The 24,995-nt window shown below is 52.9% G+C and overlaps 2 protein-coding genes across 2 annotated transcripts in view; one reads left to right on the forward strand and one right to left on the reverse strand.

The window, feature by feature from the left end:
* CDH23 (cadherin related 23) overlaps positions 1 to 24,995 on the reverse strand; it is a 208,272-nt gene that overhangs the window by 16,638 nt on the left and 166,639 nt on the right. The window contains exons 29-39 of the mRNA XM_071564094.1: positions 24,773 to 24,921; positions 23,607 to 23,742; positions 23,040 to 23,428; positions 22,848 to 22,949; positions 22,313 to 22,315; positions 20,968 to 21,117; positions 19,303 to 19,431; positions 19,061 to 19,189; positions 17,821 to 18,048; positions 1,834 to 2,055; positions 1,632 to 1,751 (exon numbers count right to left, since the gene is read on the reverse strand). Of these exons, the coding sequence (XP_071420195.1) occupies positions 1,632 to 1,751; positions 1,834 to 2,055; positions 17,821 to 18,048; positions 19,061 to 19,189; positions 19,303 to 19,431; positions 20,968 to 21,117; positions 22,313 to 22,315; positions 22,848 to 22,949; positions 23,040 to 23,428; positions 23,607 to 23,742; positions 24,773 to 24,921 (1,757 nt within the window). The remainder of the gene's footprint in view (positions 1 to 1,631; positions 1,752 to 1,833; positions 2,056 to 17,820; positions 18,049 to 19,060; positions 19,190 to 19,302; positions 19,432 to 20,967; positions 21,118 to 22,312; positions 22,316 to 22,847; positions 22,950 to 23,039; positions 23,429 to 23,606; positions 23,743 to 24,772; positions 24,922 to 24,995) is intronic.
* VSIR (V-set immunoregulatory receptor) lies at positions 3,526 to 14,121 on the forward strand. Its single transcript, XM_071564097.1, has 7 exons — positions 3,526 to 3,791; positions 8,441 to 8,896; positions 9,626 to 9,673; positions 10,957 to 11,064; positions 12,502 to 12,529; positions 12,941 to 13,128; positions 13,390 to 14,121. Exons 1-7 carry the CDS (start codon positions 3,728 to 3,730, stop codon positions 13,425 to 13,427), a joined length of 930 nt encoding a protein of 309 aa, XP_071420198.1. The 5' UTR covers positions 3,526 to 3,727; the 3' UTR covers positions 13,428 to 14,121.

Raw genomic sequence — 24,995 nt, forward strand, 5'->3', positions numbered from 1 at the left:
AGTTATTTCTGATCATGCCCATCCTACAGCAATACTACAAAACTCCATCAGCACACAGGTGGGCACTGTTAAACCTCTGGGGCACACATTGTGATGGAGAAGTCAATGTAAAAGCCAACATTCACATCCTAAAACTCAAGCTGGATAGACAAAGCCCACAGACACCAAAGTCATCAGTTTGGAGAGACCCAACCTCTGCAGTCAGCTGCACACTTGCTCACTCCTTTTCCTCCAAGAAAGACTTAATTCCTAATGCTGAGCAAACGTTAAAAAATTTGCAGATTTCATCAAATAACCACTGATGGAATAGGTTGTTATGAGAAAGACACTGGGAAGGCAGAGTTTTCCGACCTCCTGGATTAAAGGACAGCAAAATCTCTCAGATGGGCGTTTGTTACTGGTTAAATCTAATCTTTACAGAGAGTATATCCAAATCTCTGCTCCGCTTCCTAGCAGTGGAGAAAACAAACACTGGCACGCCTTATCAGGGTGATGAACTTCCCATCATTTGGGATCTTAAACAATCCCCAAACCTCCTCCTAAAAGCTGTGTTTTCATACAGTGCTGGCACAAACTCCCTGGGCCGTGTAGGGAGAGTGTTTCCTTATCCCTTCTGGCTTCAGTACTTGTTGCTGAAGGGGTTTCCAAGTTCATGTCTCTGCTTGAGCCAAGTGCAGGCAAAGCTCTGCCGTCAGCTGCTGCTTTCCCTGCCAGCAGATAAATCCAGGGTCTGCTAAAAGTTTTCCTGGGCCAGAAGTTATCTCCAGCAATGTATGATACCCAAATCTAAAGGCTGACCACTTGCCCAAGCATGGAGCACAGGTAGTGGGGACAATCTCTCACACTGGTATCTCCCCTTTGGTTTCTCTTTTTTCCCTTTGCACACAAGAACTCATCTCCCTTTGGGGGACTACAAAACACTTGGCTCGGTATCTGGGTGAGGTATAGTGGTCCAAGGGAGTCAGGACGAAAGATTTAACCCATCCCTGCCACCTGTAGACTTCCAAATTAATGTGGGCATGAACAGATCTGCAGTACAACCTGTCAAAATTTTGGTTTTGGTCATAGAAACAATCACTGTGTTCAATTCCTGCAAAATATTTGCTTTGGAGCTGCTTGTCTGCCCTCCCCATGCTTTGAGCAGTGCACTAAGTTCATGTCATTGTGGGCCAGGAAAAAAGAAAGAGCTATAGAGAAAAGTAATTAAAAATGATTAGAGGCTTTAAATAACCTCCTTACAAGGAGGGAAAAGGGAATTTTAAAAGCAGGTAAGTAATCTGAGAAGATAAAGCTGCAGCAGAAATTAATGCTATGGCAATACTTTACTACCTGCTATCCCTTCATGTAAGATATCTAATGAAAACACAATGAAACTTAAAAGAAGTTCCAGGAATTTCTCTCTGTCTGCAGAACCAAATAATCCGGCTCATGAACATACAAGTGTCCCTAGTCCATGTCTCTGTTTTGAAACCCCCAGGAAGGAGCAGGGAGACAGCAACTGGGCAAACTGGCCATGGCTGGGAAAAGAGACTGGCAACCACAGGGAAGGAGATGTGAAACTGCTCACACGAGATAGAACTCCCTGACCCCAGAGAGGCCATGGTGTCGCAACCGTGCCGGCGGCTCCTTACCGTGGTGGTTGACGTCAGCCGGCGTGAGATGGTGGGGCACTGGTCAGTGGCGGTGACGATCAAGGTGTAGCGCCCGTGGCTGATTTCATAGTCCAGCTCCTTCACTGTGCGGATCTCTCCCTGCAAGCAGAGGGGAGAGCAGCTGGGAGTGAAGGCAGTGGGACAGGGACATGTCTGGAATGGAGCCAGCATCCTTACTGACCGTGGCGTTGTCAATGTGGAAGGTAGCCAAGATGTTGCCTTCTGTGATGGCATATGCAACTGTGCCATTGGGTCCCTCATCCCGGTCCAGGGCCTGCACGGTGACCAGGGTGGCGTTGAGTGTGGAGGGACCTTCATCAAGGGTCACCTCATACAGCTGCTGCTGGAAAGCGGGAGCGTTGTCGTTCTCATCCAGGACGGTGACGTACACTGTGGTGGTGGCCTGTGGGACATGGGGACATCGTGTTAAGCACTGCAGAGGGATTTGCTGTGCAATCTCTGGAGTTGGCTGGGAAAAGACCTGTCAAGGTAAATGACCAATGTGGGCTCAGCCCTGACAAGAGACACAAACAGAGTGCAGGGCTCAAAGTGAAATGAGCCATGGCTGCAGATGCACTTCAGGTAACGGTTGGGTACAGAGATAAACATCCTGAGATTAAATCACACCCTTGTTTCCAAGCAAAGCACATCTCTGGAGGATCCTTCCCCTTTTCACATACTTTGCTATTGCTGGAAACACCAGCAAGCAGCCCAAGCCATGTGGAAAAACAGAGGCTGAACCCACCCCTTTGTGCCTCCCTGCCTTTGGAGCAGATATGTGAGAGTCCTTGCCTTGGCCTTGGGACACCTTGGCTGTTATTAACAAGTGTGACAATGTGGATGGAAAACACTTGGAGACAATGTTGAAATGGCTCAGGGGTGGAACAAAACCAAGCTTCTTGGACAACTGGACTGATCTCTCATGGTTGCACCATCTACCTGCTGACAACTTCCACTGGACCTGACTCTCTTCCAGCAGTACCTGGCTCTGCACAGGCACCTGGATGTCCTTACTGAAGACTGTCTTCTGGAGGTGTCACCCCACCTGGGGATGGGGAGGTGACAAAGGCATGCATAGAGGTGGGGTCACAGGACAATAAATAATTTTATTGGAGTCTCTGGACTTCATGCCTACACCTTTCCCCAGTAACAAATTTCTTCCAGCCAGCCAAGAGTTACATTTTTGGCAAGAGGCATCACAACCATGTTGGTTGTAAAAACCACAAAGCCACACAGTAATTAGCTACTTTTCTATTTCCCTGCATGCTCCAGATTCAGAGCGGGCTACCAGCAAAGTTTCCTGTGGTTTGCAAACCACCATGTGTCTCCAGGCTCCACTTTCCAGGGAACACTGTCTGGAAACGAGGCAGCTCTCAGCTGCAGCCAGAGATTTTGTTGATGCTTTTGGAATTTGACGAGAAGCTCCAGGAGGAGTTACGTGTCAGGCCACGGGGCTGCTTTGTTATTCGAGGGCAGAGTAAAGGTCCCTCACTGTGTAAAAGAGCTGTGAGAGGGAGGTGCTTTTCTTCCTTTTTTTTCTTTTAAGATTTTGAGAAAGCTCCGTTCCCTTCTTTAAGTGGGCACTGCTTCCTTGTACCTGCCTCCTGCTCACCCCACAAGAATTTCTGCCTGCCTCACAAACACGGGAAAAACAGTAATTGCAAATAAAGTAATTACAAGCCAGCCCCAAGAGATCACCTCCTGCTGGGAAAGGCGTGGAAATCAGCACCCACGAGTCTCCCAGCACGGCGAGCATCCTCTTTAGCACCCCAAAAATGTGCTCAAGGGGACCGGCTTGCTCTAAACGATGCTGTAAGAGAAGAAACCCAGCAAACGCCGCCACTGCCCAAAGGGTGGTGCCCGCAGTGCCACCCACCCGCGGGATGCTCCCCCCCGTCCTCCCGCCCGCAGCTCCCTGCAGCCTCTCACCTCCTGGGGGTGCTCGCCGTTCTCTCCATCCCTGCGCAATATCGCAATGAAATTTCCTGTGTGTGCAAGCTCTGCTGCCGCGGCGGGGCTGCTCAGAGCGTGCGGTGCCTCCGCAGAGGCCACCTCTGCCCGGTCACCCCGCTGCCATGGGGGTGACATCCCCCCGAACTAGGCTGCTGCTGGCCGCGCTCTGCCTGCTCGCTTCCCACGGTAAGCTCCGGCTCGCTTTCCTCTCCTCCCTGCCCGGAGAAACTCTCCTCACTGGGGCACCGTGTTCGCCTGCCCGGGGCTGTGCCTCGGCACAAGGAATTTGGGGCGCTTGGGGTGGTATTTGCTTTCTAGCCCCGTGATTTTGGAGTGTTTGTGGGGGTCCAAGCCAGCGTTTCACGTGGTGCTGGTTGTGTCGGGGTAAAGGGGCCACAGGGGAGCTGCCGTTCTAAAACTCTTGAGATTGTTTTTTTCTTTCTTCCTCTGCTTTGATCAAACATGCGTGGAAGGAAAGCAGCCACCCCCTGTCCGCGCCAGCCCCCGCTGGGGACCTCGGGCTGGAAAAGACGCTCTGTTCCCGCATGTCACTTCTCCCTGGCACTGTAGGGGTCCCCGGCTGTGCCACGGTGAGAAGACCCTTCCATCAGTCCTGGGGGAGCAGAGAGAGGGGATCTGTGCGAGCAGGGCCGGGATACCCTCCCTGACGATGCTCCGCTCTGCCATAATTCCTCGGACGTGCCGAGCAGCTCCTCCGGGTGGGCAGCCATCTGTGTGTGAAACTGCCGAGTTCCCCTTCCCCTGAGGGAGCCCTTCCCAGTGCTGGAAGCTCGCTGGCTGCTTATCAGGAGGATGCTTTGGGAGGGAGGCTGCTCCATTCCTCACCCCGCACCAGCCCTGGGACGCAGCGTTTCCGTTCGGGGCTCCGGGGCCAGGCAGTGACACAGGGGCGGTGGCAATTAAAATCACAGTTCGTCTGTGGACGAAGGGTCAGAGGTGGAAGCTGGGAAGGAGCGTGCTCCCTCCATGCCCTGCGCAGGCAGAGAACAAGCATCCTATCGGGCTTGGCTTTGCCTTCTCTCCCGGGACAGCAAAGTGACTGCTTCCAGGGTGCCGGCCAGCGCATCCCCAGGAGGAGAAGATGCCAAAGATGCCTCATTGCAACGGGGCTGGGGGGGTCTCATCTCCTCTCTCCTCTGGGACAGCAAGGCTGATGTGGATTAAATGTCGCTTTGCTTCTCATCTGAGTCTTGGCACCAGGGAGTGACTCCCAGCATCTCCATGGGGATCCGAATTACTTCATTCACGCATCTGGGGTGCTGGGACTGAACCTCCAGTCCTTCTGCAATGCAACAAGCTTGGTTGCTGATGTTCAACATGAGCCTGGGGCCAGAGGAACTGAGCTTTGTGCAGCTGCATGCCTGCCAAAACTTTCTGAATCCCGGGCTAATTTTAGCAGAGCTTGATGGAGAAGTAGAGCCCTTGGAGACATCCAGTTTGGGAATGCTGGCAGGAAGATGGATGGGGAAGCGGCTCCTCTCCACCCAAAGGATGGCAGCTGAGATGGGCTTTCCAAAATTGCACCCCAAGTGCTGTCCCCAAGCCAGGGCTGTGCTGGCAGAGGAGCAAGGCAGGACCCTCCAGTGGGAGCAGCAGCTCCAGGCTGTTCCCCCCACTGCCTGGATGATGGGTATCCCCACTGCTGGAATGCCATTTGGCTCCTCAAGGAGAAGGAGATGAGGGATGTTAACATGAACATCCCAGGCATCTTCAGTAAGTTTTTCCTCTCCTTTTTCTTTCCTGCTGTAAGTACTTGTGTGGAGGTGTGGGATGCCCCTGCACATCTCACCTGGCTGATAACTCTGAATCACAATGACAGCACAGTGATGATGGGGCTTGTGGAACTTTGATGTGAGGCTGTTACAAATGCTCCCAGAAGAGCTCCAGTGCTCCACTCTCTCTCCAGCAGCCCTTTCCCTGCAGCACATGAGCCCCTCTAAAGGCTCCAGCCCCTGCTCCCTACAGATTTTCTTGGAGTGGAAAGAGGCAGCCTGAAGTGGAAATCACTTCTGTCAGGCACAGGATTGCAAATCAAACACCTGCTTGCCAGAGCAAGGGACCAAACTTAGGAGAAGCAGCCAGGAGAGGCTTTTGGTCACTGACCCAGAATTTGATGTGAAATCCTGATTTATTTAAGCTGTTGGCTGGCAAAGCCACACAGGCTCCTGCATTTTCTTGCATTTCTTTTGTCTGAAAGGAGAGCTCCCAGGTTTCAAGCAAGGCAGTGATGACAGCACCGAGGATGTACCAGTCCTGCACCAGGCTCTGCATGGCACCAACACAACACCACAGCTTGGAGACAAAGATACTGAGGTGCCAAAGAAGAAGAGGGGCACTTCTGGCACCCGCTTGAGACCTCCTCTGTCTTTACCAGATGGTGACAAGACAACAGCTCTAGCACAGCCTTCAGTGGGTCCAGGCTTTCTCAGCTGGAGATGTGCAGAGATGGGCACCTGGCTTTATTTTGGCATTTGGCAGCAGCTCTGACTTCAAAGAGAATGGTTCAGTTGGGGTGTGGATGGAGCCAAACATGGGCTCTGGGCATGGTAGAAGCCCAGGAGATTAAGATCCATGGGCTTTAGTATAAAGACATCACCAGAAGATGCTTCCTCTGGGCACCATCTGGCATCCAGCATGGTTTTAAAGCCTCATTACATCCATGGGGAGGGAACACCAAATTCCCTGGCACTACCATGGGCTGCACCATGCCTTGCCAGCTGCTTTCTCCTCCACTCGATGGCTTTTGAGAGCCTTCCCCTCCTCAGGAGAAGGAAGGGAAGTTGGTAATACTGAAGGCTGTGCACATGGTAACCTCTGCCCCTCCCCACTGCTGAAAGCGTGGGCTGTGCTGACTTTCCATCCAGACGGTTCCCATCAAGCTCCGGAGATGGAACCTGGACAGTTTAGTAAGGCAGAGCTTTGCAAACTGCGTGGGGATGAGTGGGACGGCCTTGCTTTATTTGAGGGAGGTGTGTGGAAAACAAAAGACTCCTGCAGATACTTTTGGAAGGTGTTGGAAATGTGGCTTCCTTCAATAGAGCCTTGGCTTCCCTTCCTCTGGCTCCCGGGAGACTGCTGATGTGAATGGGGCACTTCCCATTGCCGCAGGTATCAAGAAACACATCTGAAGTGCCTTTTGTGCTCAGGGGGCTGGCAAGGAGGTGGGGAACCTGCTCTGCTGCCTGCCAAAACCCATCCAGCCTGGCTGTGCATCCTGGCCCCAGCAGCACCTGAGGATGAGAAGTCAGGGCTTGAAAACAAGACTGAACAAGGCAGCGTTGAGCTCAAGCCACACACACCTCTGCCCCAGAGCAGCTCCAAGGATGTGTTGCTGCACGTGCTGTGGGGAGCAGGAAGCAATTAGCTGGAGTGGTCTGGCAAAGGTCATGCCATCCCTGGCTGCGTGGGGCTCCTTGGCACTGTGTGCTGCAGATCAGGGGTGTGCAATGGGGCAGATCTCCTGCTCAAACACTCCCTCTCCCTGCAGAACAGCTTTCATGGTGGTTCTTGCACCATCACCCAATAGTCAGAAATAACCACAAGGGGTGGAAGGCAGGTTTTCGGTTTCACTCTCTCAAGCGGGGCATCGTGCTGGTGTGGTGACACAGTGACTGTACCCAGGGTAAGGGGAGGATGCTCTCCAGGTCACCTAGTGATGAGGAGCCTCTGACCCAGCTGGATGCTTGTGGGCAGGCCCAGCACACCCTGCCTGCAATCGACGCCTGCTCAATATAGCAAGCGAGAAACCTCAAAGCCAAATGGTGGTGGAGTTAATGGCACAACAGGATGTTACCAAAATGAAAAAAACATATTGTCCTCATACCATCTTCTCTGCTGCAAACCAGCCCCAGGAACCTCCTTCCCACAGTAATCTAAAGTAAATAAGCCCAGAATCTACTTTTGCACTTCTGTTACAAAGTGATGGCAGGGCTAGAGCACCAAACCCTCTACTGCCTTTGCTCTTTTCTCCCCCCTCATGCACAGCTCTCCTTCCCCACCAGTACCCTCCATCCACGTCCTAGGAAAAGACCAGTAATGCTATGGTGTGTGCTCCTTGCTCCTGCACCCCTGCCAGGCCTCCCGCCCACATTCCAGGATTTCTTTCTGAAAATTGTTTTCATTTTCAAGCAGCTCCTCACTGTCAGCATTAGCCAGTTCCCCCTTCTCCTCCCCAGGGGTGAAAAACAAGGAGGGTGGGACCTGCTCCCCGCCTGATCTCGGGGGGCAGCCCCTCCTAGTTCTTTTCTGTTTACTTTTTCTCCTTTTATTTTTCTGCAGCTGGCTCAGCAGCACTTGTGTTTCCTCCTTCATGAGCCATAACCCTGATGCCTTGCTTCTCCTCTCATCCTCCACACACTCTGCCTCCCTTCCCCACAGTTCTGCCATCTCTGCTGGCCCCAGACAAGCTTCTGCCTCCCTGCTGCTGCTGCCAAACTGTATTTAAAGCATTTCTCCTCCAGAGTTTATTTCCAGGGTCAAACTGTGCTCCCAGCCCTACTGAGATGTTGCTACAGAATCCTGGAATGATTTGGGTTGGAAGGGGCCTTAAAGACTATCCAGTTCCCCACCCCCTGCCATGGGCAGTGACACCTTCCACTAGATCAGGTTGCTCCAAGTCCTGTCCAACCTGGCTTTGAACACTTCCAGGGATGGGGCAGTAACAGCTTCTCTGGACAACGTATGCCAGGGCTTCACCACCCTTCTGCCAGCATTGGTGGTGGGTCGGCAGTTCTTGTTTGGGGAGGGACTCCTACTTTGCTACAAACTCAGGGTAAGCCCAGGCTCTGACTCATTGCTGTGCCTTTTCCCCCCAGGAGGGCCAGCAGCTTTCCTGATCACCACCCCATACTCGCTCTGCATCTGCCCTGAGGGCCAGAACGTCACCCTGACCTGCCGGATCAGTGGCCCCCTTGCTGATCGCCACGACCTGCTCTACAAAACCTGGTACTTCAGCAGCAATGGTGACCAGAGCTGCTCTGACAAGAGGCACATCCGCAACGTCACCGAGAAGGAGCTGCACCACGACCCCGGCAGGCACCACGAGCCCGGGGGCAACAGCACCCAAAAATCCCTCCTTGGGAGGCAGACCAGCCATCATGGGGTAGAGTTTGTCCCTGACCACCATGGTGCCTTTCACATCGTGGTAATGAACCTGACTCTGCAGGACAGTGGGAATTACTGCTGTTATGCCGTGGACCTGAGGCGAGAGCACGGCAAGCCCCTCCCCATGCAGGTTGCTCATGGCTTTGTGGAGCTGCAGATCCAGCAAGGTGAGGGGGGAGAAGGAGAGCCACTGCCAGCCCTGCATCTTTGCCAGGATGTGTCAGGGCATGGGGGCCAAGAAAGGGTGGGGGGGGACATGGGGGTGAAGCATCAGGGCTGGGTAGAAAAGGAGTGAGAATGCTGAAAGCCCAAGCCATATTGCAAGAGTCAAAGAGCAGCAGATGTTGAAGGTTTGAATTAGAGCCAGAGAGCAATAGAACATTAAAACAAAATGAAAAAAATAATAACTCGAGAGGCTGGAATGCAATAAAATCCATGGCACATAGTTTTACTGATCTTCTTCAACCTCTTTCTGGAAGTGAGGAAAACAAACCTGAACTTAAAAGGAGCTGGCTGGTGGTACAAGCCCAAGTGAGGGCTTGTGGATAACCTTGGGACAGCAGCCCAGTGGGAGAGGCATGAGGGAGGGGAAGGCATCTCCTGCCCTTGATCTGCAGCATTAGGACAGATAATTTTTCTTTCAGATCACAAAAACAAGAGGAGGCTGCTTAGCCAGGGTTGAGCTCTACTACCATGGGGAAAAGGGGTCTTGCAGCAGGGAACTCAGTGTAAGCTTCCCAAATTTAAACCCCTGCTTTAGAGATGCTTTGAGGATGCTCTGGGATGATACTTTTATTACCAACATAAAAAGGCAAGGACAACCAGCAGGTTGGGAGTTCTGTGGGACCTGAGTGAATCCCCTGAGGTGTAACAAGCTTTTCTATTCTCTTCTGCAGGCAGAGGAGGGCTTCAAAACTGCACATTTCATACGACCACCAGCAAAGGTACAGGGAAAAAACCCCTCTTTTTAATGTGCTCCTCACCATCCTGGCACATGTTTTGCCCTAGGGATCACTCCTTGCTGCAAACACCAGTGTCCAGATGCACCCTCACACTCAGGTGCTGGGAGGGTTGTTTCCAATGCTGTTCCCACAGAGTGCATCTGACAGGCATGTCCTTAGGCTTTGGAGAGCCTTCTTTAGCCCATCACTTGAATATGACTGTTCTGAAGACCCTGAGATCATTCACCCTGAGGTTCTAAAGCACCTGAGCCCCTCCACCCCACACACAGTCAAGAATTTAGCAGCTGCTGCAACATGAAAATGGGAAGGGACAGAAAAGTAAAGAGCTGCAGGAACCTCTTGCAACACCCCAAGCCTGTGCCATCTCTGCCTCGAGCAGGGGGAACCCAAATCTTGAGTGCTCAGACAATGTGTAGCTCCCCCAGAGCTGTGTCTAGACATGGCAATGCCCACACTTCGCTGTGCAGGTGGTTTCTCGGTGGGTTGCTCTGTCTACCCCCATTTGCTGGCTGCAAAATGGGCAGATTTGGCTAAAATTGCTTTGCACCATAGTTGGGGCCAGCCCAGACAAGGAAAACAGCCCCCCTTCTTCTCATGAGTAGTGCTTCCTGTTCCAAACCCTCACTCTCAAGCACTGGGACACCATGTCCTGCCAGGCAAAAAAGGGGGAAAATGTACCCCCCTAAAATACAGAAACACAGAGCAAGAAGCTGCTTCCTCAGACGATGTGCAGGAGAGGAGGGCTTGAGCTGAACCTGCCTTTGGTTTAGGCAGTCCTCAACCCCATCACAAGCCATCCTCGATGGCTGCAAATGTGCCCTCAGGCTGCCAGCCTTTTGAGACCCTCTGTGGGTAAAGCGTAACAAACATTGGGTAATGAGGCCTTCGATGTCCAAGCACTGTGAGGCTGCCCAAGGGTTGGAGTCAGCACTCTGAAATCGCTGGGAGCCTTTATCAGGGCTTATCTCCTCATATCTAGACGACCAAAGAAAGACCTTGGGATGTCCTACAGCAATGAAGGACTTTGGTCAAGGTCCTAAAGGATGCCTCAGAGCTTATCTCCACAGCTGGCAGTGCATCCCAGCACAAATTCCAAGTGTGTGAGAGCTACACTGCATCAGGTTTGGGGCGATGTGGGATGCCCCTGTGCTGGACTTGGCAATCTTAAAGGTCTCTTCCAACCTAAACAATTCCATGATTCTGGCTTGAGGAAGCCTAGGAAATTGGTGGTGAGGCCTCCTCATCTCTGCCCTCTTCTGTTGCAGATATCACGGCCGCCGCACTGGCCACGGGCGCCTGCATCGTGGGCATCCTCTGCCTGCCCCTCATCCTGCTCCTGATCTACAAGCAGAGACAAGCTGTCACCAACAGACGTATGTACCAGGGACACCCCTCTCGTCTCCTGGGCTGCAGTGGGGTGGCAAGGATGGGATGGGATGTGTCCCATTTGGATCAGCTGGTTTGGCTGCTCTGAGTCCCATGGACACAGCGTAAGGTGGACCAAAGACAGGCCCCTACCAGGTGTCTCCTGCAGAGCTGTCCTGGGAAGGGCCAGGCTGCAGGTGAGGAGTGTGGGATAGGAGGGGACCTCAGGAGTGTGCTGGGGGCACTGGGACTGCAAAGATGCTCCCTGCTGAACCCCCTCCTTCACATCCACTGTAAGAGCTGTCTCATTTACTCATCCCTCCCTCCACTGCACATCTGAAATAGAAGCTTAGCCTTCTAAGTGATTGAAAAAGCATTCTTTGTACCTTTTCTCACCCTCTTCTTTAAAAAGGCCCTTGACATGTCTGTGGCAATAGGATTGAAGCAAGTCAGGTCTCCCCTCTGCTGCCCCAGCCCTGGAGTGCCAGGCAGTGCTGAGGCACTGTTGGCTGCTCCTTCCTGCCTGTACTTGGCTCCCAGAGATTTCGGTAATTAAGCGGAAAGGGGCACCACCTTAACTGGCAGAGGCATTTCATCAGCCCTTGGGCAAGAAGGGGGCCCTGTGGTTTCCCTCATCCAGCTTGGTGGGCAGCTTTGTGGCTCAAGGCAAACCCTTTGGAGAAGTGGGTTTTGCAGCAGGCGTGAGATTGGGAATTGGGCTTTTGACACCCAGCCCTTTCATGCACCCATTTAGCAGTGGCTGGGAGGCAGCTCCCACCTCCACGCTGCAGAGCATCACCTGGATGCCATTTCATCCCAAAGGGAAGGGCAAAATCCAGGGGGATTTGCTTTTCAAGTATCATGGATGAGATTATTTCCACACAGCACTTTCTTTGGCACAGTTCGAGCCAAAACTTGAGCAGCTCAGGTCAGGATCACTATGCAGGCATCCTGCACAGCCCAGTAATGTGGGCTGTGGGATCTGCTGCAGCAAAGGCGATGAGGAAATACCTAACAGGGTGCTGTCCAGCCAAATGCAAAAGCAGCCAAATGCCAGATAATGTTTTGCAGAGCCCCAGGAGGGTTTCTCAGGTGGGTCATGGGTGCATCTGGGCACGAGCAGCACCAGGCTGCAGCCCAGGCACTGCAGCTGCACCTCACTTCACCCCATGCCTGCAGAAGTGTCTCTTCCCCCTTCTTTGGAGCCTGTGGTTTCAGTGTGGGAGGAAGCTGGGCTGGGGAGTAAACAAGATGGGAGAGGGCAGGGATGCAGAGATGGAGGTTCAGGAGTAAAGTAGAGGGCTAAAGAAGGAGGTGAGGGATAGAGAAAGGCAGAGGAAGGGGAATTGGAGGTGGAGACCAGAAGACAGTACTGGCAATGGGTCTGAGTCTGACACTGGGCCTTGTGCTGCCAGCACTCACCTCAACTGTTTTATCTTTGGCAGGTGCCCATGAGCTTGTCAGGATGGACAGGTAAGGAAACCCACCCGCCCACCTGCTCACACCCCTTCTGCCTGCATCCCAGCCCCTGCAAGGATCTTGCCCTCTCCTCCTTCCCCTTGAAGCCAGCACACATCCTCAGCCCAGCAGAGCGAAGGGGATGCAGGTGGCACCCATGCCTGAGTTCTGTCACTTTCTGGGAAGCCTCTTCCCTCTCTTCAAGTGGGAAGTGCCTCCTTTCTTTTTGCCTGTGCTTCCCCATGTCCCAGGAGAGCCTGAAACCACTTTGACTCAGCTTTCCCCCCTGCACTTGGCTCCTCATTTGCTCTCAGACGAGGTGCCACCACCTGAACCTGCTCCCTGCCCTGCTTGGCCGCTCCAAACCCCTGGGGGTAAAAAAAAGGCTCCTGAAATAAAACCTCAAATCCCTGTCCTCTCCCACAGCAGTGCCCAGGGCATTGAAAACCCCGTGTTCGAGGCGGTGCCGTCGGCAAGTGCGGAGCCGCGGCCCCGGCCCCAGCTCTCCTACATGGCCAGCCGCCTGCCCTCTGAGTCTGGCCGACACCTGCTCTCGGAGCCCAACACGCCTCTGTCCCCCCCGGGCACCGGGGACTGCTTCTTCCCGACGCTGGGTGAGTAACTGCTGATGCTGAGCCCCCTTGGAGACCACTGCGGGAGAGATGGGAAGGAAGGGAAGCTGGGAGGGGGTTAAAGAGGAAGGGGGTGTGTTAAATATCAACTGCAAATTTGGTGTTATGTGGGACACCAATGGCTTAGAAGATGGGAAGGACCCAAACCCTCTGTTTTCCATGCAAAAGCAGAGTTTGGCCGCTTCCTGGAGCGTATCCCTTCAGCTGCAGGCTGGACTAATACCCCTGGTCTGCTCTTTCCAGATCCTGTTCCTGACTCACCAAATTCTGTGAAGTCCTAAACACCCCAGAGGAAACACCTCCTGCAGACCACACCATGCTCACCCAGCTGAGACCCCCGGGAGGGTGACAGGGTGGCAGGCCAGCAAAGCCTTAAGAATTGAAGCTGTGTGCAGGATCCCTGCCCTTGTTTCCCATCCTGCCTCTGCCCTGGGACTGGACATGAACCTCTCTTGCTTGGAGTTCGATTTTTAACCACCTGTTTCCATGGAGAAGAGCATGGCTTTGTATGGCTCACATGTTATGGACTAGCTGAAAATCAAGGATGTGGGGATGGAAGGATGTCCCACACCTGTAAAGTTCCCTGAGGATTTAACTTATTGCCAGGGGGTTAAGCTCTGCAACATCAACATGTTTCTGCATCCTTGACTGAACATCCTCTCCAGGAGTGGATGGTAAAGTACTTTATCCAGTGTGAAACAAAACAGGGTCACCAGCCAACTTTGTACTACCTTTTTCTTTGCAAAACAGGAAGGGGAGAGGCTCCCTGCTGCCACCAGAGCCCTCCTTCCCTACCAGCCTTTTGAGATGGCCATGGACTTAGGATGCTGCCGCCTTTTCAGCTGGACACGTGCCAGGAGAAGCCTTATTTCTGCTGCAGTTTTATCCTTGGCTTGGGATCAGGGGAATTTATCTTTCTGTTTGTTTCATTATCAGTGCTGATTAAAAGAAAAAAAAGGATGTTTATGGTTTTCATTTGTTTTGGTTTCTGGTTTTTTTTAATGCCTGTCAATTAGGAAGTTAATCTGGAGGGTGTTGGAGGATGTTCCCGTGAAGTGGCTGAGAATGGGTGCTGAGGTGGAGGCACAGGAATGCAGCAGGCAGTGGGAAATGCTATGGGTGGATTCCCCTGACCCTCCTGGGGCCAGCATGGCCAGAGCAGCCAGCCCTGGGGCGACTGTGAGAGGACACTGTGATGCCCACATGGGTGCCCTCACTTCATCCCAACCCCAGCATTGCTTATCCAGAGAGGCCATGAGTCAGGCTCCAGCGTGACTCAACCCCAGTGGGGAGATAAAACCTTGTGGTAGACACTGTTACTTCAAGAGTGTGTTTGTTTGGTTTTTTCTCCTCTTGCTTCTGTTTTTGTTGTAAAGTGAGTAAAAGAAATTACCACAAGACAAACATAAACATGCTGTGATTAGTCATACCAAAACAGTGTCAGACCTGAGCAATAGCTGTACCAGGCAGTGTGCCCAGGCAGAGGGCATCCCCTGCAGCACCCCAATACCCACACCACGAGGCTGGAGGAAACAGTGTTTGCCTCTGGAATGGGCTGGGGACACCCTGGCCTGCAGGATTTGATTAATCCAGCATTGGCTTCAGCAAGAGCAACTTCAAGATGGTTCAGGGATCAAGCAGAAGGCAGCACCCACCCCCCACATACCATGGATGTAACTTCCTGAGCATGGGAGTGGGGCTTTATTGCCACCCACGGCTCAGCCTCTTCCCGGCTCTGCTGGGGAAGCTTTCCCAGTGCCTCCGGCGCTTCCCTCTCCCTGTCCCAGCAGCTGCAGCCGGAAAGGCACACCAGTTTTGCCTGCCCCCGGGTCCTAACCGCTTCAAAACCCTCTCCAAGTCCCTCTGTTTGCTAACGAATGCACTGTCTGACAACAGAATAAAGCTTTGTTGGAAACAGGTTTTGCTCTGTGTAGCAGGAATCCCATTTTTTGGGATGCCCAGTGCTGCAGGCAGAGGAGAACTGAGCAACCGTGGTGTGGCATGTTGGGGCACTGAGTGGTATTCAGGGTCTGTTTCCCACGGAGAAAACTTGCCACAAAAAACCTAAAGACTTCTAGGAGAGAGACAAAAAGGCTACACAAGCTTCCACACACACTGGAGCAGGAGTCCTGGCACACTGGATGCTGGCACCCCACCTTGGCCTTCACTACCATGGAGAAGACGGCACAGATGCTTATGGCAAAGGTGACCCAGCTCCAAGATGGGCATCTTGGCAGTGAAGATCCACCCTGCCTTGCTGGAGCCACTGATGCTTGGGTCTGTGGGGGCCAGGAGGATCTCTGCTCTGGTGCATTGGGGTGCTGCAGCTTCCTTGGACAGACTTCCATCCCTCTGCTGCTGGAAGCATCCCAAGATGCTCCAGAGCAGGGCCAGCCCTTGGGGAGGTGCAGCTGCTGGCTTGCGTCAGTGTCAGACAGTGCCCACGCAGCTCCTGCAGTTCCCACAGGCACCAAGACCTTCCAGGTGCAGCTCACCAGCTTTTGCTCCTGCAATGCTTTTTGGGGTAAACATTTTCCTTTAATCACCAGCATTTTATTCTTTTGTCCCTGTATTTCCAGTGTCCAAGAGCATCCTCTTGGCCAGTCTTCCATGCTCCCTTGCTGTCCTGGGTGTCACAGATCACCGTGGGACTTCCAAGTCCTTTCCCAGCTCCATCCCCTCTTCCTCTCCCACACTCAGAAGGCCAAATCTTGAAACACATGGACAAATTACAAGCAATTATCCCCTTTTGTGCATTGTTGCATCAGCCAGGACCTACTTGTGAAACCACAGTTTCTGGCAGCCAACAAACCCCTGACAAACATCATTTCACCACCCAGGCGTGAGGCCAGCAGGCACCAAGCGACACGTTGGACAGCCTTTCACAAGACCTAAGTGTCCTCAAGCTCTGAAACGGGCCCATACTCTTCTCCCCACTCAGGAATTGGGTCACTGGGTGCTTTGTTTTGCTGCAGCGTGGTGGGATTTGAATTGTCATTGCTGGCATAACTTGTGCCAGTGACGTGGTGGTCACACAGCAGAACCCCCGAGGACAAGCAAGGCTGCTGGGACGCCACTTCTGCAGCAGGAAATGATAAGTTGTGTCATTTGTCCTCTCTGGCAATGGGAAGGGAAGAGGGCATTGCTGTGGCAATGGGATTTTCTGGCTTGGCACAGGGCATTCCTCAGCACAGCACCCATCAGGGTGTTCCCACAGCACTGGGGTGATGGGGACAAGGAGGAGCTGGTGGTATCAGGTTGTGCAGTCACACAAAGCTGCCTTCTCTCATTCTGGAGGAAGAGACCAAGAGTGGCAACACAGCTTATGAAAAAGATGCTAATGCAGAAGGAGGAGTGTGAACTACTCAGGAGGGAGGAGCTGAGAGTGCAAAGCCTGAAGTGAGAATCAGAGGCACAGTTTACACTGCTGGCTGTGACCTGTTTCCTGAAAATGTAGAGAGCAGGGCTTTGCAGGCAGAGCTCTGTTGGGAGAGCAGAGAGATGGTGAGAGATAGCAGGTGGGGACTGGGGGCAGGAAGGATGGCACAGTGTCACACAGGGTGTCAGCCTGTCTCACCATTTGGCTTTCTTCATGCACGTAGGTGCTCACTCACCTCCCTGCAGAGACTTGGGGTTAGAAGAGACTCAAGGCTGGAAAATGCCCCTGATGGTATTTGCTCTTTTGACTCTGCCATGTCAGAATCCTCTTTAGAGGCACAAATAATGAACAAAGCAAGACAGTCACCTCCCCAGACCACAGGATGATGGATGGGGTCTCCTATCAGCCCCTAAATATGTGCTCAGACCCTGCTCACCATGGGCAGGACACTCCAGATTGCGGCAATGTGACTAATGAGCTCCTCAAGCCTCATGCTGTGTGGACTGCAATGGCTATAGCAGTAATTAATCACAGAACTCTAGAATGGTTTGGATTGAAAGGGATCTTAAAGCTCATTCAGTTCCACCCCCTACCATGGGCAGGGACACCTTCCCCTAAACCAGGTTGCTCCAAACCCTGTCCAGCCTGGCCTTGAACACTTCAAGCAATGGGGCAGCCATAGATTTTCTGGGCAACCTGTGCAAGGGCCTCACTACCCTCAGTGGGAACGATTTCTTCCTAATCTTGTCTAACCCTGCCCTCTGTCAGTTTGAAACCATTTTGCCTAGTCCTGTCATTTCACATCTGTGTCAGAATTAACAGAGCTCTCCTCACTTAGAAGGACCACAGCAGACACACGTCGGTCCATGGTGAATGGAACTGTGGTTCAGCTGCTGCTCCAGCCACTCCCAGTGCTGAGAAGTGTGGACAACATATGGAGATGTTGCAGACTCAGCACAACAAAAGCCTGTGAGCAGGACAACTCCTGCAGCCAATGGCACGCTTTCCCATTGGGATGCTGATTGTATTTTTGGCATTTATAGATGGGAGATACAACTCACTGAACAACTGCACAACAGGGTCCTGCAGGACCAGGCACCAAAGGATGATGCTCTGAAGCAAATCTGTGTGCAGGAGATTTGGGCCCCGAGTCATACCCCAAATGCCTGGGTGACTGAAACATTGTGCCCTGTGCCTGTTTCACTCTTCCACGCTCGGTGTTTCAGTACTAAGCTTGCTCCCACAATGCTGCCCAGCCCCATCCTCCCCCTGGAAGGCCCATTTTGGTGGCTCACCGACAGGGAGGGGTTGCCCTCATCCTCGACGGTGACCACCAGGCTGTAGAAGCTCTGCCGCTCGCGGTCTGGCGGGGAGGGGCGGGTGGCGATCTCACCAGTGACACGGTCCATGCGGAAGGTCAGGTCCTCATTCCCATGGGTGATGTAGTAGGAGAGGACACTGTTGAGGCCGATGTCCCGGTCGGTGGCACGTACCTGGGCCACTGCTGTGCCACCACCGACATTCTGCAGGGCGAGACATTGGGGTGAGCAGCAGAGATACCTGGCATGAAACCCAGGAGCCTCATCACACATAAAGTACCTGATTAATAATGTAGTTCTAATACAGAGAGGGGGTTTTCCAGCCACTGAGGTGCTTGAGGCTCCAAACTTGCTGCCCCAACACCCAGCAGCTCAGCAGAAAGCTGCACATTATGTCTTATCTAGTCTGGCACAGCCTGGAAGAGTGTAAAACCCACTGTGTGTGCAAAGGTGAAGGCTGTGTAATGGACTCAGAGCTCAGCTAATTATTTTTGGATAGTCCCATTACGGAGCAAATCAAAACAGAAATTCTGTTCTTCAACCAGCTCTGAACACGTATTAAATAGATAAGAAAACCCTAACAGGGCAATAACCTTAATGCAAAGTTATAAATCATGAGCAGCAGTTCCTCACAGCGAAGTGGCACCAGCTATTACTCATATTTCATTTTTCATCACCAAATTGAGAATCCCCCCACACCCCCGGTTCAGGAATTAAACTGTCAGGAAATAAGTTGTCTCTCCTCATGCCTGATTGTGTTTTATTGCTTCATTATCGAGCCCTTGCCAAGCTGCTTCCTGAAATCCATTCCTATTCTGCACTGCACTGCCTTTTGTGTCACTTTGGTGGCATTTCCATGGGTGTGTAGTCACTTCTTCCGGCTGGTCCCGGCAGCCTCATGGGCTTAAGTTGCCTGCAGAGCTTTTTCCTAGTCCAAAACCAGGAGTCCATCACCAGTGAGGGCTTTCAAGGGGTCACCAACCCTTAAATCACCAAAGGTGAGGACAGCAATGGGTCACCAATCCTTAAGTGACTCAAGGTGAGGTCTGCAAGGGGCCACTAACAATTAAAAGACCGAAGGTGAGGTTTGTGAGGGGTCATCAACCCTGAAATCACCCAAGCTGGGGTCAGACCACAAGACAGGTGCAGATACCTGCCTTGTGGCCAGACCTCACCTTGGGAAGGTGGAAGGAGAGGAGCAGGGCTGGGTGCTTACCTCGCTTACGCTCACGTTGTAGCCAAAGGGGCTGTCGATGACAGGGGGGTTGTCATTGATATCCAGGATGTTCACTCGCAGAGTGTGCTCCTTCCTCCGGGGGGGCACGCCGCCATCTGACGCTTGGATCTGCAGGTGGGGATGGATTTAAAAAAAAAAACACGCTATTTTGAAACTCACAGCTCCAAGAAAACAGCCTCTCTGCTCAAACCAGAAGAAGCCCTAGGAGACTTGGTGCTGACCCGTAAGGTGTAGTGATCCAGCATCTCCCGGTCCAGCGGCCGTGCCACAAACACCTCACCATAGGTGTTGTTGGTGGTACGGATCTCAAAAGCCCGGCCGATATTCCCTGACGTCAGCGAGAAAGTCACCTGGAAACATCACAGAGAAAGAAAGACAGGGCAGCCAAAGTGATGCTGTGGGGAGGAAAGAGAGAAAAGAGACCCAACAAAAATAAACCCAGCATCAACTCAAGAAGCCTCTGAGCTTTTCAGAGGGTCCAATGTACTGGGATCCCCAGGTGTGCTGGCTTATTGCAGGCACCCCAAAGCAAACACTCCTGTCTGACCCCAGCTGCATCCACAGCTCCTATGCTGCCAGCAATTTTTGTTATTGTGAGTGATGCGACCTCATTAATGCCTGTCTGTGTGGTAATGAAAATAACAAATGTCAGGGAGCTTCCTGCTCAGCCTGCCAAGGACTTCGCTGTTGGCCCCCATGGTGGGAGAGCCCACAGCTGGTTTTCAGATTGCTGAGCTCTTTCGGACATGTGTCCTTCAGAGCTCTTTGCCCCAGAGCCCAAGGACAATGTTTTTCCTCTTATGCTGCAGATCTTGACTGGGGAGTGCTGGTGCCCACTGCACAAACCCCCCCAGAACCACTGGCGTGAATGAGTTTTCTCTCAGGGATGCAGAGGTAAAGGGGTTGGGAATTTGCTGGTGGAGGCATTTCTGTGACAGTGAAACACTACCACAGCCTCATGGGCAGTTCCAAGACTGCTGTCTCATCACAGAAAATCCTGAGTTGGAAGGGACCCACAAGGATCATCACATCCAGCTCCTGGCTGTGCACAGGAATCATAGAATGGATTGCGTTGGAAAAGACCTCCAAGATCATCAAGTCCAACCCTGGATCCAACTCCAGTCCATTTACCAGATCATGGCACTCAGTGCCACAGCCAATCTCGCTTTAAAAACCTCCAGGGATGGGGAATCCACCCCCTCTCTGGGCAGCCCATTCCAATGCTTGAGCACTCTCTCTGGAAAGAATTTTTTTCTGATCTCCAACTTCAATTTCCCCTGGCAGAGCTTGAGCCCATGCCCCCTTGTCTTATTGCTGAGTGCCTGGGAGAAGAGACCAACCCCCACCTGGCCAGAACTTCCCTTCAGGCAGTTCTAGACAGTGCTGAGGTCACCTCTGAGCCTCCTCTTCTCCAGGCTAAACACCCCCAGCTCCCTCAGCCTCTCCCCACAGCACTTGTGCTCCAGTCCCTTCTCCAGCCTCGTTGCTCTTCTCTGGCCCCGCTCCAGCCCCTCAATCTCTTTCCTGAACTGAGGGGCCCAGAACTGAACACAACACTCAAGGTGTGACCTCCCCAAGGCAGAGTCCAGGGGCAGGGTCACTGCCCTGGGCCTGCTGGCCACGCTAGTTTGGATCCAGGCCAGGATCCCATTGGCCTTCTTGACCACCTGGGCACACTGTTGGCTCCTGTTGAGCTTCCTGTCCCTCAGTCCCCCCAGGTCCCTTTCTGCCTGGCTGCTCTCCAGCCACTCTGTGCCCAGCCTGGAGCGCTGCAGAGGGTTGTTGTGGCCAAAATGCAGGACCTGCACTTGGCCTTATTGAAATTCATTGAAAACCCCAGGAATCACATCACGTGCCTGAGAGCATTATCCAAACATGTTCCCTACCTGCCCATTCCTGCCTGCATCTGGATCTCGGGCCAGGACCACGGCCACCCTCCTGCCGACAGCGCTGTCCTCTGCCACACTGACGGATGAGTCTGAGGTGATGTCGAACTGGGGGCTGTTGTCATTCTCATCCAGGACTGTGATGGTCACCTGTGGGTGTGGCGTGGGGCTCAAATGGGGCACAGACAGGAGCAAGACCCTTGTCCACTTGGCCTCGACAGCCACCCTGACACCCCAGCACACCCTCAACCCACCACACCCCTCTGAGGTGCCAACAGCTCCATTGATGCAGCTATTTGAGCCCACGAGCTGAAGTTACATCCCTGCCTGCAGAGGAGGAGGATGAAGGATGCTTGGAGGCTGCAGAAACAGTGCAAGGCTGCTGCAGCTTTCAACTGACAGTTTTTTCTATGGAGCATCCTCTCTTTTTTATGGTTCAAATAGCAGCTCAGGCACTATTTGAGCCCATGAGCTGAAGTTACATCCCTGTCTGCAGAGGAGGAGGGATGCTTGGAGGCTGCAGAAACAGTGCAAGGCTGCTGCAGCTTTCAACTGACAGTTTTTTCTATGGAGCATCCTCTCTTTTTTATCCTCCAAATAGCTGGGCACGGAGCAGCTCAGGCTGCTGCAGGGTGACCCTTTCCTGCCAAGCTTTTCACAAGAAGCAGTTTCATCCATCCTCACAGCACCAGGGTCAGCCAGGGATGGATTTAAAGTTCAACAGGCACAAAGAAGGCAGAGCTGAGTGCATTTAACTCAACCAAGGCAAGCGGAGTGTAGAGGAGACCTGAGCTTCCTCCTGGGAAAAGACAGATGGGCACAAGATGCTTGGAGGGGACCTGGCTACCTTGGCCACAATTAGGCAGAGGAAATGCTCTCATCGAGTTTGTAATCAAAGTGCTGCAAGGCAACACAGAAATGAGAGAGGAAGAGCCTTTCTGTTCCCGGGAATTTATTTATGGGTGCCCCAAGCTCCCAGGTGCAGCCAGGCTGAATGGGACAACATCCCGGGAGGAAGCTGTGAGTGAGTTGTGCGCCTTGGGGTGATTCAGTTATTGTTGCTGCCAAATTAAAAACAGAGAGCCAGGAGTAGGGAAAGCTCAATCAGCCACTCTGATGGATCCGGCAGTTGCTGTCCCAAGTGGAGGATCAGGGCACTGCGATTTTGCTCGGCAGCAGCAGGATGGCTCCCAGGAGCTGCACCACGTCCTGTGTGGTTTCAGGGAGGCTGGTGCTGGTGGGATGGAGCTGGAAACCTCCACTCTGGTCCCTCCCCGCACATCAGTGTGGAGTTTGGGATGGATTCTGGTACCCGAGGTGATGGCAGCAGGACTGACATGCTTACCTTCTGTTGGAGGAGAGCAGAGGGGGAAACAGAGAACACAAAGAACAAGGAGTTAGTGGGGAAGCAGGAGGTGTGGGTTAACACTGCACTCCACCATAGCAGTGTCAGCGGCCATGGGTGCCCCTTTCCAGCAATTCAGAGGCTCCTCTGTTGGTGCATCCCTTTGGCTTTTTCCTAGATAAGGTTGGCAGGTTTTCCCCTTGCCCTGGGGGAGGTTTAGACAAGAGCACAGCTGTATGTAGAGAGCACTGTGGGCAGCAACCATGGGCTGGCCCTGCACCCAGTGTGCCTCCTGCCCCAGCTGAAAAATGCAAATCAGCTGCCAAATATAACCCTCAAACACAAACCACTGTGAAGTATTTTAAGGCCCCTAAATTTACCTCCCTCAAAACTCTTTTAGCAGGTTTTTCCCCAAATCTGGGTTTCTGCACCCTGAAAGCTGGAGCAGGGAGGACACGTTGTCCTATCCCAGAGGAAGAGGGAGGTGATCTGAGGGTGACAGAGGATGGTGAGGAAGTGGGGAGATGCTACTCACCACTGTGGAGTCAATCTTTGGTCCTCCATCATCAGCCACCACTGTCAAGGTGTAGAAATCCCCTTTCTCTCGATCCACCTGGCCTTTGACCGTGATCACACCCTGCCAAGGATGAAAAGGTTGTGTCGGCCACCAACATCAAAGTTCATGGCAGACAACCAAGCCATGAGGGACTACGCTGTGGCTACTTACGGTGATCCCATTGATTTTGAAGAGGGAGAGTGCTTGGGTGTTGGTGTTGGGGTCAAACTTGTAAGTGATCTGGTTGAGATTGTCGATGGAGCGAGCCTGGACCCGAAGAACCTCAGAGCCCAGGGGGATGTTCTCCATGATCACAGCCTCATAGCTGCTGTTGGAGAACTGCACAGCCTCATCCAGCTCATTCAGCAGGCTGACATACACACTGCAGAAGCCCTGGTTGTTCGGGGGTGCTTGGTCCGTGGCAGAGACATTCATCAGGTAGCTGGTTTTGGTCTCATAGTCCAGGTACTCTATTGTTGTGATGAGGCCTGTGCTCTCATCGATCTCAAACTTCCCCTCTGCGCCTGACACGATCTTGTAGTTCACCAGGCCACCATTCCCTGGGGAGGGAGTTGGAACCACGGTGCTGGCTGGACAAAGCACCACTGATGCCAACCTCCCCCATGGAGCAGAGCCTGTCCCACACACGGATTTCAACCCAGCCACGCCAGGATCTGTGCAATGGCTGATTTCACCACTCCCTCCCAAACTGGGTGTTTCTCACCCCCACCTTCCTACCTGTGTCCCGGTCTGTGGCCCGAACCACCGCCACTGAGGTGCCTATCCCTGCTGTCTCCCGCAGCCCCAGGCGGTTGTACTGCCTCTGGGTGAACACCGGCACCTCGTCATTGACGTCCTCCACATACACGATCACCTGTGGAACCCCATGGAGAATCCACGGGTGAGCTTGTGAACACCCCAGCTGCTTACACTGGTGAGGGGAAAATATATCCTTCATGGTGCTCATGGGGAAACATTCCAGAGTGTTCAAGGCTGGGCTGGATGTGGCTTGGAGGAACCTAGTGAAAGGTGTCCCTGACCAAGGAGGGGCGAGGGCATTGGAACAAAAAGAGCTTTAAGGGTTCTTCCTACCCAAACCATTCTAGGATTCTATGACAACCTCTTCTACAAACACCATGTGATGGAGAGTGAAGACAAACCGTTTAACATCACAAATTAAAACAAGCCCTGTGCTTGGAGTGACTCAGTCCTTCCGTGGTGGGAGGGAAGTACATTGGGTACATTAATTCCTCCATCCTTTGGGATCCCTTGCTACAAACCTTGGAGACTCCATAAAGTAGAAATGCTGGTGACTTGCTGGGAAATTTTGCTCAAAGTTCAGTGGGTCAAGCTGCTGTTCCCTCAGGGAATTTGTTTTCTTCTCTTGGTTTTCTGGTTGCTGCTGGTGCTGCAGGCACATCTCACTTGGCCAGAGCCCACCCCACCACCAGGTCTCAAAATAGATGCAACTGGAGGGCTGGGCTTGTGGGAACTGTGGGAAGCTGGTGTGTCATGGCTAAAGATTATCACCACTGGGTCCTGGATTATTATAATAGATGCCTGACCAGGAGACACAGCTTTCAACAGGCTGAGGCTCTGCTATTCCCCCCAGCAGTAGAGCTGCATCTCACCAGGCAAGTGGGTCTCCCTCTGATAGTGACTGCAGGCCACTTAGCAGCTTCACTGCACCAAAATGTCACAGGAAAAAAAGAAAAAAAAACCAACCAAAAAACCCCAACAAGATCTTCTCCACCCACGGGCAGCCCCCAGAGACCTTCCGTCAGCATTTCCATGTCAGATCTCTCTAATTTCCTGCATGACTGCAAGGGCTGGAAAGGATGAAGCATCCCAAATATTTTGCATGGACTCTGCTGTCCAGCCCTCGGTGGCTGTGAGGTGCTTACCCGCACAGAGCTCCTCATGGGTCCCTGCTCTGTGTTGTAGGCCTCCACCTCCAGGACGTGAGAGGAGTTCTGCTCCCTGTCCAGGTGCCGCACACCCCGCATCACCAGCCCGGTGCTGGGATTGATGCGGAAGTGGTTGTGCTCATTTCCTGGCAGGGGGGAAAGATGAGAGGGATGTTGCCCACTGCCTCTGCATCCATCCTACTGACACACTGAGCCCTCC

Source organism: Pithys albifrons, chromosome 9 (assembly GCF_047495875.1).
Source record: "Pithys albifrons albifrons isolate INPA30051 chromosome 9, PitAlb_v1, whole genome shotgun sequence".
Taxonomy (NCBI): Eukaryota; Metazoa; Chordata; class Aves; order Passeriformes; family Thamnophilidae; genus Pithys; species Pithys albifrons.

Bases quoted from the DNA above. Each gene is read 5' to 3' on its own strand.
- VSIR (XM_071564097.1), top strand. From the start codon at position 3,728: ATGGGGGTGACATCCCCCCGAACTAGGCTGCTGCTGGCCGCGCTCTGC. The intron at 11,065-12,501 runs GTATGTACCAGG...TATCTTTGGCAG, and splicing joins ACAAGCTGTCACCAACAGAC to GTGCCCATGAGCTTGTCAGG. The intron at 13,129-13,389 runs GTGAGTAACTGC...TGCTCTTTCCAG, and splicing joins CTGCTTCTTCCCGACGCTGG to ATCCTGTTCCTGACTCACCA.